Here is a 14,167-nt window from a genome sequence, read left to right on the forward strand (position 1 = left end):
CCAGCGGTGCCGGACCACGCCATCCAGCCGCTGGGTTCAGCTCGGTTCACCGCATGGACAGGACACGGGACTCGGGGAAGTCAAGGGGAGGCGGCGTGTGTTTAATGGTGAACAACAACTGGTGCAACAGTGCGAACGTTGTTCCTCTCACACGCTCCTGCACACCAAATCTGGAACTACTATTGTCCATCATGTGTCGTCCTTTTTATCTACCTCGGGAATTTACATCGGTCATTGTAAGTGCCGTTTATATTCCACCACAAGCGGACACGGTCACCGCCTTATGCGAGCTGCATGAGGCACTCACACAGCACCAGACACAACACCGGGACGCTGCGCTTATTGTGACGGGGGACTTTAATAGCGCCAACCTCAAACGCGCAGCGCCGAACTTTTATCAACACATCACCTGCCCCACCAGAGGTGAAAGGACACTGGACCACTGCTACACTACGGTCAAGGACGGCTACAAGGCACAATCCCGCCCTCCTTTTGGCAAATCTGATCATGCCGCCATCTTCCTCATCCCAAAATACAAACAAAGGCTGAAACAGGAAGTTCCGGTTCAGAGGAAGGTCGCGCGCTGGACGGATCAATCGGTGGCCGCGTTACAGGACGCACTCGATGACGCAGACTGGGGCATGTTCAGAAACAGCTCCGATGATGATGTCAACGTGTTTACGGAAGCGGTTGTGGGATTCATCGGGAAACTAGCGGATGATACCATGGAGACAAAGACTATCACAACGTTTCCCAACCAGAAGCCGTGGGTGGATAAAACCATCCGCGACGCTCTGAGATCCCGCACCGCTGCCTACAACACGGGACTCACGACGGGGGACATGGACCCGTACAAAGCCGCGTCATATAACGTGCGGAGGGCGGTGAAAGAGGCGAAGCAGCGCTACGGGAGGAAACTAGAGTCACAACTCCAACAGAGTGACTCTAGGAGCCTGTGGCGGGGACTAAGGACAATAACGGACTATAAAGCACCAACGACCGGTATGACGAACGCGGCCGTGACTCTGGCAGACGAGCTGAACACTTTCTATGCTCGCTTCGAGTCTGCAGCTAAGGACTCCAACGATGCTAGTGTTAGCGGCGCTAACGGCTGCAGACAGGAAGATACTGCCAGCACCGGAAACGTGCTCGTCATCTCCGAGCATGAAGTAAGGAGAGCCTTCAAGAGAGTGAACACCAGGAAAGCAGCAGGCCCAGACGGCATCCCAGGTCGTATCCTAAGAGACTGCGCATACCAGCTAGCTCCTGTGTTCACTGAGATATTCAACATCTCTTTATCTCAGTCGGTGATCCCCACATGCTTCAAAGAGTCCATCATTGTTCCTGTCCCGAAGAAACCCCACCCTGCTTCTCTCAATGACTATCGCCCTGTAGCCCTCACCTCAGTAGTGATGAAGTGCTTTGAACGCCTGGTCAGAGACTTCATCATTTCTTCACTACCAGACACACTGGACCCACTACAGTTCGCTTACCGTCCAAATCGTTCCACAGACGATGCCATCTCTCATCTCCTCCACACATCACTCACTCACTTGGACACTAGAAGGGGGAATTATGTTAAAATGCTCTTCATAGACTACAGCTCTGCATTTAACACCATAATTCCCTCCACACTCACCACCAAGCTGGAGCATCTGGGACTCAGCTCATCTATGTGTCAGTGGATCTCCAACTTCCTAACTGGCAGACCACAGGCAGTAAGGATGGGCGGACATGTCTCAGCCTCCACCACTCTCAGCACTGGAGCCCCCCAGGGGTGTGTTCTGAGCCCCCTGCTGTACTCTTTGTACACATATGACTGTGTGGCCACTACCAGCTCCACCACCATCATCAAGTTTGCTGACGACACCGTCGTGGTGGGCCTGATCTCTGATAACAACGAGACGGCCTACCTGAAGGAGATTAGGAATCTGGAGAACTGGTGCCAGAGGAACAACCTCCTTCTAAACGTCAGTAAGACAAAGGAGCTGATAGTGGACTTCAGCACTAAGCAGGAGAGGAACTACCAGACCCCTGTCATCAACGAGTGCCCAGTGGAGAGAGTGGACAGCTTCAAATACCTCGGAGTTCACATCACGCAGGACCTGTCATGGTCCTGTCACATCAACACCGTGGTGAAAAAGGCCCGTCAGCGTCTCTACCACCTCAGACGCTTGAGAGACTTCCAACTGCCCTCCAAGGTGCTCAGGAACTTTTACTCCTGCACCATAGAGAGCATCCTGACGGGAAACATCTTAACCTGGTTCGGGAACAGCACCATGCAGGACAGACGAGCTCTACAGAGGGTTGTGCGATCAGCTGAGCGCACCATCCGCTCCGAGCTCCCTGACCTGCACTCAATCTACAGCAGGCGGTGCTGGACCAAGGCCAGGAAGATCGTGAGGGACCTCAGCCATCCCAACAACAGACTGTTCTCTCTGCTGAGGTCAGGAAAGCGATTCCGCTCCCTGAAGACCAACACAGAGAGGCTGAGGAGGAGCTTCTTCCCGCAGGCGATACGGTCTCTCAATCACACCACCACACAGTACTGACCCACACATACAGTTCTTACACACACTGGACATTCTGGACATTGTTTTCACTTCATTACTTAAATCACGCTGCTGTTATTGTGTATATATTTATTTATATTTCTTCATACATTCTTATATAGTTCTATATTGTGTATTTTGTTGTACAGTTATTTTATTTTCAACTTTAATTTATATATGTTATCTTATTCTCCCAGTTAAATTTACCCTTCATTCTAATTTGTGTTGTACAGTTATTTCATTTTTAACCTTAATTTATATTTTATTCCTTCCTAGTTAAATTTACCCTTTTTAATTTTTCATATTTATTTCCTATCTTATTCATAGCCTTTTCCTTTTTTGTTTTCTTTAGGTCACGAGCAGTTGTCCAAGCATTTCACTACATATCGTACTGTGTATGACTGTGTACGTGACAAATAAAATTTGAATTTGAATTTGAAATCAAAACTAGATGACAGTAGCACTGAAAATCAACACAGATCTGCACTACACTGACAACACCTCTTTATTGTGGTAACATGAGATTGTATCTTCAAGGCTTGAGTTTTGCAAACCTATCAATGACATTTTCAGGGTCAACATTATCCAAGTACTCCTTTTCAATAGATAATATGGCCAAATCATTCAGCCTCTCTTGTCCCATGGTTCTCCTTAGCCACATGTGGAGACGACGCAAGGCACTAAAAGAGCGCTCACAGCTGCAGCTACTGACAGGAATGGTTAGTGCAATTCTAAAGATGACCTTCAGAGTTGGGAACATGTCCTCGTCAAGCAAGTGGAAGGCAGTTGTGATGTCGCAAATGTCCTCTTTTTCCATTTTCCATTTTTCATGAAGTTTTTTGCCACAACAAGTTCTTCAGGCTTTATCGTCACATGGTAGTGTGCCGCAATGGGTTTTAAGGCATCTTCGGAAAGGAATGTTGGGGAGGATGGATTGCATGCCTGAATGCCCTCCATTATTTTCTGTCCTGCCCCAGAAAATCTGTCTGCTAGCTCCTGCAACATTCGGTCCAAACAAGGAAAGAATATCTTGCACCTAAACTTGTCATATGCTGTGGGAGTGTCTGGTCGGGCGTGGTCCAGGTTCCTGTCATCCGTCCCTTGGGGTGGAGTTGGCCAGCTCATCACCTGTTTTCAATCTCCGGGGCTCCACCTAGAGGGTTTTTAAGCCAGCACCGCCTGCCACTCCTCGCCAGTTCGTCCTGCTACCATCTGTGGTAAACTTGGCCTCCTCTGTGCTCAGACTCTGTATACCTGGATCATGGGTTAATGTGTTCTCTGTCTCCTGCATTCTTCAGATTCACCACCCGTCGCACTCACCAGTAGTGCTGGTTCTGTCTCTATCCTGTTTTCCCGTCTGCTCGGAACCCGAGGACCACATACTCAACTTCTCCTCAGCCTGCCCTTCAGTCCGTACTCTCCACCTCCTAGGAATCTGGACCGGACTCTCCACACTCTCGACCCTCTCTGGAATGCTCCCACGGCAGCCTTTTCCCCGCCTAATAACCAGGGTCTCCAAGTAAGCCCAAGACTATCCACTGGCACTCCGTACCTCTGTCCCTTACTCGTTTTTCACTCAGTAACACCCTTCTCCTGTGTTTACAGAAGTTCCCTTTCGAGTTCTCCCTGTGCTCTACGCCTGTTTCTCCGCCCACGGATTTCCCTTAGTTTCTGCGAATGGTTTCTGTTAAACCCAGTCTTGTTCACGTTCTTGTTCCTTTCAATAAATTATACATAGTTCAAGCAATTGAGTCTGCTCTTGAGTCCACCGCATCCTTGTTTGTGACAAAACTCTGCTGAGCTTGTGAGATTTGGTGTTGCACCACAGCTGGACTCAAGTACAAATCCTTCAAGTCTTTTCTGTTTGTGTCGTGCCCCCTGAAGAATCTGGATGTTGTAGCTTCCACAAATGTCCATGACCTTCTCAAATATTTCCTCAGCAGCAGCCTCTGTGCGCAGTTTACTTAGTGTATCAACTACCGACATCTTGTACTCCACAGCTTTGCCCATGTCTAGCCTTTCTCCCTGCAGGTAGCGGTGCAGGCCTTCAGTGATGCCAAGCAGCTGTGAGAACATGATTATTTGAGTGATATATCAACTAGGTCATATGTTGAGTGTCTGTATGGGGCCTTAGGCCTGGATTGCTTGGGTGTATTTACTGTATGAGAATACTGTATTTTATATGTATTTCTATCTTTTATATCCTATCTATTATAGTTTTTAAGTATTTATCTTTCGTGATGTTGCACTGACCGGAGACATCTTTCAATTTCATTGTACTTGTGACAATGACAATAAAGAATAAAAAGAATATGATTAACATGTACACAGTCTTGGGTTTTGACAGCTTGGACAAGATCCCTTTAGCAATAGGAGTGTTTGTGGCTTTGAGAGTTGCTAAAACTGCAGAAATGTTGTTGAGAAGGGCTTTGATGGAATTTACTTGGCAGGCCCATCTTGTGTTAGAGAGCTGAACAAGCTCAGATGCAAACAGTCCAAGGTCCTTTTGCAGTTCCTTAAACTTTGTGTGGTTTACCAGGGAGGTGTTAAAAAATGTGTAGACATTTTCCAAAAGTCCAAAGAAGTCAGAAGCAGCTGGAATAGCCTTGCATGTATGGCAAAGGACAAGGTTTAGCTCATGTGCATAGCAGTGCACATATACTGCTTCACGGTGTCTCTGTCTGAAACGGGCCTGCACACCACCCACAGCACCACTCATGACAGATGCCCCATCATAGGATTGAGCAACACAAAGTAAGTCACTGAGCGTGTGATACTGCAACAGCTCCTCAATAGTGTCTGTAATGCACTGTGCATCATGATGTTTTTAACGAACACCTTTTATTGCTTGTAATGCACAGACACACCAACAGAGGGCAGTAATATCTCTTCAACATACACTGTAAAATTACTATTACAACACTCCCACTTAATTTTACCATGGAGTTCACTTACTTGACTGCCATTGCTTATTTCTTTCAAAAAACAACATTATGCACCTATATCACGGTGTTACTAGAAAATAAACATTTTCTCTTTTGTTTTGAACTCACACAAAAAAAATGTACTGTGTCCATCTTAGACAAAACTATTATTCTTCATTACAGTTAAATGCTCATCATCTTAACATAAGCATAGTATAGGCATGTTAAGCATATGATAACCCTTTTAAACTGAACACAGTCCAATCTTCCCTCTGAGATACTCAAACTTTTGTCTAGGCAGCGGTTTGGTTAACATATCAGCCTTCATGTTTTCTGTACAGCAGTACTTCAGCTGGATTTGTCCATTTTGCACACATTCACGAATGTAGTGGTAACGAATGTCTATGTGCTTTGTTCTTGCATGACCGACTGGATTTTTTGCGATTGCAATTGCTCCTTGATTGTCCTCCAGGATCACTGTTGCTGTGGTTTCCATTCCAAGCTCAGTTAGTAGTCGTCTTAACCAAACTCCTTCTTGTGCAGCTTGGCTCAAAGCAATATACTCAGCCTCTGCAGTTGAAAGTGCAACTGTTGCTTGTTTCTTGCTAAGCCAACTGACTGCACCTCTTGCAAGTAGAAAGATGTTTCCAGTTGTAGAACGTCGATCGTCCTGATCACCTGCCCAATCAGCATCTGAATACCCAACCAAGGTTCCTGTTTCTGTTCTTTGATATTTGAGCCCCAGGTTTAGAGTTCCTTTCAAATATCTCAGGATTCTTTTCACAGCTGTCAGGTGTGTAGTGTTTGGGTTTGCATTGAACCTTGACACCACACTCACTGCTTGTGCAATATCTGGTCGTGTGGCCATGGCAGCATACAATAAACTTCCAACCATTGACTGATACATGCTTGGGTTTACAGGTTGACTGACATTATCACTCTTTCTTAATTTGACATTTGTGTCAGCTGGAGTTGCTACTGGATTGGCACTGTCCATTCCATACTTTTGTAGTATGTTTTCAATATACTGCCTCTGATGAAGCATAACATGGTTTTTGTCCTTGTCTTGGACCACTGAGATGCCCAGAATGTAGGATAGCTCACCCATGTCCTTCATTTTGTAGTGTTTCTTCAGAGTGTCCTTTAAGGTCTTCATGCTCTCTGCTGATTCTGTAATCAAAATCAGATCATCAACATACACAGCCAATATTTCCAACTCCTGACCTGTTCTAACAAACACACACTGATCTGAAGTACTCTGTGTAAAACCAATACTTTTCATGAACTCTGTAAAAGCTTTGCTCCAGCAACGTGGAGACTGCTTCAGTCCATATATTGACTTGTTTAGTTTGCACACTAGATGTTCCTGCCCAGGTTTGATGTAACCCTCTGGCTGCTCCATGTAGATTTCCTCTTCCAGGTGTCCATTCAAGAATGCAGTCACAACATCCATTTGATGCACATTTAGATTGTTTTGCACAACAAATGACAACAATGTACGAATTGAACCAAATCGTACAACTGGAGAGAATGTTTCATCATAGTCTGCACCATAAATCTGTGAATAGCCTTTGGCAACAAGTCTGCACTTGTATCTTTCCACTTGTCCATCACTGTGATGCTTAACTTTAAAGACCCATTTTGATCCAACTGCTTTGCGATCCTTTGGTAGATCCACTAAATCCCATGTGCCATTTTCTAGCAGTGACTCATATTCCAAATCAGCTGCTTCTTTCCACTCCTTTGCATTTGGACTTGACATAGCCTCTTCTAGTGTATTTGGTTCTGTGACACAACAGATGTTTGCATAATGATCAACTGTAGCTGCATCAGCAAACTCCTCAAATCCATATCTCTTTGGAGGTCTTCTGATCCGCTGATCTCCTTTTGCAGCCTCACTGGCGACAGTCTCCTCAGTACTTGTTTGTCTTTCACCCGTGTGTAGTGTCACCTCATTCCCCAAACCGAGATCTTTTTCACTTTGTTTGCATTTAAACTCTGTTTCATTGAAGACCACATCTCGTCGAATCAGTATTTTTCCTTTTTCCTCATCCCACAGTCGGTAGCCTTTTGCATTGGTTGCATATCCCAGGAAACGGACTTTCACTGCCTTTTTGTCCAGCTTCTTTCTCTCTGTGTCTGGAACATGAGCATAAGCAACACAACCAAATACTTTCATATGGCTAATGTCTGGTTTTTTTTCATACCATCTCTGATAGGGTGTTTCGTTCTTTAAAGCAGATGTTGGGAGCCTATTCTGTGTGTAAGCTGCAGTAGCAACAGCTTCTGCCCAGAATGTGTTTGGCAACTTTGCATGTGATAGCATGCTTCTAGCTGATTCCACTAGAGTTCTGTTTTTTCTTTCTGCAACACCATTTTGCTGTGGTGTGTGTGGTACAGTCATTTCATGGTGGATGCCTTGAGCTTTCAAATATTCTTGAAACTCTTTAGATGTGTATTCCCCACCATTGTCAGTTCTGAGTCTTATTACTCCCTGTCCACATTCATTTGAGAAGATTCTTTCAAACTCTTTGAACTTGCTCAGGACTTCCGTTTTTTCTCTTATGAAATACACTTTACAACATCTGGAGTAGTCATCAATGAAAGTCACAAAGTACTTTTTTCCTCCAAGTGACTCAGTTTGAAAAGGACCACAAACGTCACTATGCACTAATTGCAACTTGCGTTTTGTTTGTATTTCTCCCACTGATTTGTAAGGTTTTCTTGATAATTTGCCCTCAACACAAGCTTCACAAAAAATGTCCTCCTCTTCATTTGTAAAGCTAACTCCTTTTACCAAGTTTTTGACTTTTTTCAGATTTGTAGTGTGACCTAGACGCTGATGCCACATACTTGCTGGAACTGAAGCAGTTGACGCTCCATGACAGGTTGTGCAGTTTCCCTCAATATCCAGCTGATACAATCCGTCAGATCTTTGTGTTCCCATTCCATGGAGAGCTCCATTCTTTCCTCTTATGTAGCAATGAGTCCTTTTGAACTTCACTGTGTTTCCCTTCTTGGCAGCAGCTCCCACTGAGAAAAGGTTCATTGATAATTTGGGAACATACAGCACATCATACATTGTGACATCTTTTCCATTACTAACTCTGAATGACATTTTCATTGTTATGTTGCCCAGACCTAAAGCCTCAACTACTCTGCCATCACCGAGTTTCACTGTTTGTGGTTCTGAAAACTCTTGGTAGTTTTGTAGAGCTTCTTTATTCCATGTCATGTGTTTTGACGCTCCTGAATCAATTAACCATTCTTCTTGTTGTGCATCACTTTTACATGACTCATTTACAACAAAAGCTCCCTCATATGAGTCCTCTTTGTCCTTATACACCACGCTTTTAGCCTTGTGGGCCTTGTATTTCTTTTTAATGCTTGGACAATCACGCTTGATATGTCCTTCCTTCCCACATTTGTAACATCTCCATGAGTCGGAGCTGTTTGCTCCCACTGTTTTTGATCCACTCTGTTCATTTCTATGCATCTGAGATGACATCGCTGATACACTACTGGACACAGTGGTGTTGTCAGTAAGCACTCGCTTTTGTTCCTCATTTATCAAGGCTTGTTGAACAAACTGTAGTGTCAGACTGTCCATCTTTGTCTCCAAAGCAGTAACAACAGTTGCATAGCTGGGTGGCAAACTACCTAGAAGGGTGACAATTTGATCTTCCTCTTCAATTACAGAACCTATTGCCCCTAGCTGATCAGTAAGTTCCTTCATCCTCTTTAAATGATCATTGAGATGTTCTCCTTCCTTCATTTCACACCGGAAGTACTTCTTCTTCAGAAATAGCTTGTTAGCAACAGTATCTCTTTCAAACTGTGCTTTTAGCATCTCCCATGCTTCTTTGGGGGTCTTACAGTTTGTTATCAAGTACAATTGGGGTGTACTTACATTCAGTACCAGCACTGAAAATGCCTTTTCTTTCTTCCGTTCAAATTCAGCTCGCGCTTGGGCATTAGCATCCGCAGCTAACTGCTCCGTCTCCTGTACCATACCCCACAGTCCTTTTGCCTTCAACAGGTGCTCCAGTTGAAATTTCCACGTTGCCCAATTCTCCGGTCCACTCAGCTTGTCAATAAACAGTCTATCTTCCATTGTGAATCCCACAATTCTGTTTATGACTCCCAAAAGAAAACGTGTTAGCAGCTTCCCTTGGCGACCTCTGGGCCCATAACCTGATGTTTTTAACGAACACCTTTTATTGCTTGTAATGCACAGACACACCAACAGAGGGCAGTAATATCTCTTCAACATACATTGTAAAATTACTATTACAACACATCAAACCTTTCTAGTTTCCGTAGACCAAGAAAACATTCTTTGACAGGGCCTTTACATGACACAAAACGTACACACACTGCAAGCTGCTCCGTGTGCCCATCTCTAGCCTCATCAGCCATAACAGAGTACATCTTAGCTTCCTTCATCTCTTTAACTATATTTCCAGTTATTTCATGTGAAATACTGGTTATCGTCTCATTTTGTGAAAAATGAGACAGATAGGTGGCATGTGAGACAGGACTGTAATTTTTCAAAAATGGATCAAATGTTTTCAGCAGCTTCATGCACTCAAGGAAGTTGCCTTGATTATGACTGGTGGATTCCTGCTCACTGTGGCCACAGAATGGTATTCCTTGTTTTCCAAGGAAACTTGTTACAGCTAAGATCCTGTGGAGATACTGTCGTCTCTCTGAAATCTCTGCTGCGCTTGCTGATCTAAGTTGCTCAACAACGTCACCTTGGTTTTTTGTGGTCTTAAAGCTGTGCCAGCAGATCATAGAAGACGAATGGCTGGAACTCTTTTCGTGCTCCCTAAAGGCATTTAAAGCCCTCTTCCAATTGCAGAACCCTGAATGACTGAGGCCATCTTTTTTTAAAGTATTCTGCTTCCCAAAAATGCGACATGAAAAACAGAAAGCCAAGTTCCTCACAACAGAATACTCCAGCCATGTAAACTGTTCAAACCAACTCTTATTGAACGCCCTCTGCTGGCCTCCAAACTGGCTCAGCGGATATTGTGGGAGGACATTTTGTCTTGGATCACTTTCTAGAGTTCCTAAATCATCTCCTGCTGCTCCTTCCAGTAAACCTCCTTCAGCTGTCCTTAATGATCCACCTGCTGCTTCCTGCTGTGATGCTGTTGTGTTTTGGTTTTCTCTTGCTTTCCTGATTTCCCCTGACCTCTCTGAATGATCAGAAAGAGAATCATTACTAATTAATGATCCCTCTGTATTTGTCTTTGTGAGTCACAAGTTTGTGCCATATTATTTTTAATTCTACCAAAGTACTCTATTTAGATTCAGAAAAGTTTATATAACTAATTAGCCTTGTTGTGCAAATAAGTTTGCATAACTTAATAAATATAGAATTTGAAAAATAACAAACCTAAAAAAGATACACTAGGTACTAGAAACATGTTCTGATGAGTTTTGGCAAACAACCATTTGACTAACATGTGTGTCTCACCTGGTTCTTGTTCCATTTCTCTTCTGTCCTCATTCTCCTCTCCATCTCCCTCTCTCTCCCTCTCTCTCCCTCTCTGTGCTGACAATCAAACCAAACACCAACATCATCAAATATACAGTTGAAACCAGATATTTACAAACTCTTGAGATAAAAACACAAACACTTATTTAAGGTAAAACCTCAAATTAGACTAAATGTTTAATTTATATTTGTTAACTTTAAGAGTAAAGAGAGAAACTGTCTGTATTTCTTAATTGCAAATGGCACCAAATTGTATTCAAACTGAGCCACACTTACAGTGGGGCAAAAAAGTATTTAGTCAGCCACCGATTGTGCAAGTTCCCCCACTTAAAATGATGACAGAGGTCAGTAATTTGCACCAGAGGTACACTTCAACTGTGAGAGACAGAATGTGAAAAAAAAATCCATGAATCCACATGGTAGGATTTGTAAAGAATTTATTCGTAAATCAGGGTGGAAAATAAGTATTTGGTCACCTCAAACAAGGAAAATCTCTGGCTCTCACAGACCTGTAACGTCTTCTGTAAGAAGCTTTTCTGTCCCCCACTCGTTACCTGTATGAATGGCACCTGTTTGAACTCATCATCTGTATAAAAGACACCTGTCCACAGCCTCAAACAGTCAGACTCCAAACTCCGCCATGGCCAAGACCAAAGAGCTTTCGAAGGACACCAGGAAAAGTATTGTAGACCTGCACCAGACTGGGAAGAGTGAATCTACAATAGGCAAGCAGCTTGGTGTGAAAAAATCAACTGTGGGAGCAATCATCAGAAAATGGAAGACATACAAGACCACTGATAATCTCCCTCGATCTGGGGCTCCACGCAAGATCTCATCCCGTGGGGTCAAAATGATCATGAGAACGGTGAGCAAAGATCCCAGAACCACACGGGGGGACCTGGTGAATGACCTGCAGAGAGCTGGGACCAAAGTAACAAAGGTCACCATCAGTAACACACTACAACGGCAGGGAATCAAATCCCGCAGTGCCAGACGTGTTCCACTGCTGAAGCCAGTGCATGTCCAGGCCCGTCTGAAGTTTGCCAGAGAGCACATGGATGATACAGCAGAGGATTGGGAGAATGTCATGTGGTCAGATGAAACCAAAGTAGAACTTTTTGGTATAAACTCAACTCGTCGTGTTTGGAGGAAGAAGAATACTGAGTTGCATCCCAAGAACACCACCTACCACCTACACATACCTACTGTGAAGCATGGGGGTGGAAACATCATGCTATGGGGCTGTTTTTCTGCCAAGGGGACAGGACGACTGATCCGTGTTAAGGACAGAATGAATGGGGCCATGTATCGTGAGATTTTGAGCCAAAACCTCCTTCCATCAGTGAGAACTTTGAAGATGAAACGAGGCTGGGTCTTCCAACATGACAATGATCCAAAACACACCGCCCGAGCAACAAAGGAGTGAGAAGCATTTGAAAGTCCTGGAGTGGCCTAGCCAGTCTCCAGACCTCAACCCCATAGAAAATCTGTGGCGGGAGTTGAAAGTCCGTGTTGCTCGGCGACAGCCCCAAAACATCACTGCTCTCAAGAAGATCTGCATGGAGGAATGGGCCAAAATACCAGCTACTGTGTGTGCAAACCTGGTAAAGACCTATAGTAAACGTTTGACCTCTGTTATTGCCAACAAAGGTTATGTTACAAAGTATTGAGTTGTATTTTTGTTATTGACCAAATACTTATTTTCCACCCTGATTTACGAATAAATTCTTTACAAATCCTACCATGTGGATTCATGGATTTTTTTTTTCACATTCTGTCTCTCACAGTTGAAGTGTACCTCTGGTGCAAATTACTGACCTCTGTCATCATTTTAGGTGGGGGAACTTGCACAATCGGTGGCTAAATACTTTTTTGCCCCACTGTATGGAGCTCCACAATTCTGTTCCTGGTGTTTTGGTTGACATCTCTTGATGTTCCCATGTCACAGAAACAGGCTCTGTGTTTTGCCTTATATGCATCCACAGCTGTGCCACCAATTTACTCACATGGACTCTACGAACCTATCAGAAGCTTCTTCAGCTCAGGATGGAATCGTCTGGAGTTTCTTATTATTTAACAATAAACTTAGTGTACATGTACTCCTACATTTGATGAAAGTGATAAAAAACAGACAGCTCTGTCTCTCTTTATTCTGACATTTAACTAATTCAAAAGATATTTCAATATTTATCTAAAACAAAAGTTTACTCTAAATTGATGTTGTACAGTAAAAATGTTTTATGTTTTCTCCCTAAAGTGTAAATATCTGGTTACAAATGTGAATATCCTGCTGTGTACTGAAATCCCTCTTGTTTTGCATAGAAATATACTGAACAACATACAAAGCATAATATATAAAATAACATTTACCTGAGTTTTTTCTTTGAAAGAAGCCTCTAAAGTCCATTCTTATATTTCAGTACATAACTGAAACCGATTTATTTAGCCGGGGAGGGTAAGAACTGAAAATATGAAACAAACACACATGTAAGCTGAGACTCTCAGAAACAGCATTGTTGTTGTTCGGCTTTTCATTTCGCCATTTGTTGATTCACTTGAAGAGCAAGTAACGTAAAATGGGTCAAGTGATCAGTTTGATATCAATCTTTTGTGATTCACCGTCATATTTACATTATTTGTACGGTATGAATGATTTGCTTTGGTACCTGGTCAAACTTAAGCTCTCCTTAGTATGGCTGGCTCCGTTTCTCCAACAGCGCACTCACAGGCAGCAGCTGCCCCGCCCCCTCGCTCAGTTGCTTAGTGCCTGAGCTCGGATCATACCAATATCAGGGGGGATTCACGCACAGTTGTAAATTCCCACAGTGTGCACTATGTGCTTCGAATATTGTGTGTACTTTTTGTTTTATACAGTTGTCAGCCAGGCATCTAATTATGAAAAAATTACACTCCAAAATACCCCGGGCTTCTGACAAAACAACCCGGGCTTAAGCCCAGTAAGCCACCCCCACGCTCCGCCCCTGGCTTGAATAAAGCGATATCAATTCACTAAATCCTGAATCGACTTTTAAATTTAAGTTTTTTAATTTTTAATTTTTAAGTTTTTAAATTTAAAAAACCTGACTATATAACATTTTTGGTGGCATTTTGTATCCTTAGGGTAAAAAGAGACTCAGTTTTTTAAGAGTCATCTGAATGTTAAAAAAAATTTTTTTAGCTTGCCA

General features: G+C 43.4%; 1 protein-coding gene across 1 annotated transcript; it reads right to left on the reverse strand.

The window, feature by feature from the left end:
* Positions 1-4,401: 4,401 nt before the first annotated feature.
* On the reverse strand, positions 4,402-10,954 carry LOC120715276 (zinc finger MYM-type protein 1-like). The gene is made up of 4 exons (XM_040002168.1): positions 9,776-10,954; positions 4,846-5,367; positions 4,517-4,616; positions 4,402-4,430 (listed from the first exon to the last, which is right to left on the reverse strand). The coding sequence occupies exons 1-4, from the start codon at positions 10,271-10,273 to the stop codon at positions 4,402-4,404; spliced, it is 1,149 nt and encodes a 382-aa protein (XP_039858102.1). The 5' UTR covers positions 10,274-10,954.
* Between the last annotated feature and the right edge of the window lie 3,213 nt (positions 10,955-14,167).

The sequence above is a fragment of the Simochromis diagramma genome, unplaced genomic scaffold, assembly GCF_900408965.1.
Source record: "Simochromis diagramma unplaced genomic scaffold, fSimDia1.1 OVJJ01000430.1, whole genome shotgun sequence".
Taxonomy (NCBI): domain Eukaryota; kingdom Metazoa; phylum Chordata; class Actinopteri; order Cichliformes; family Cichlidae; genus Simochromis; species Simochromis diagramma.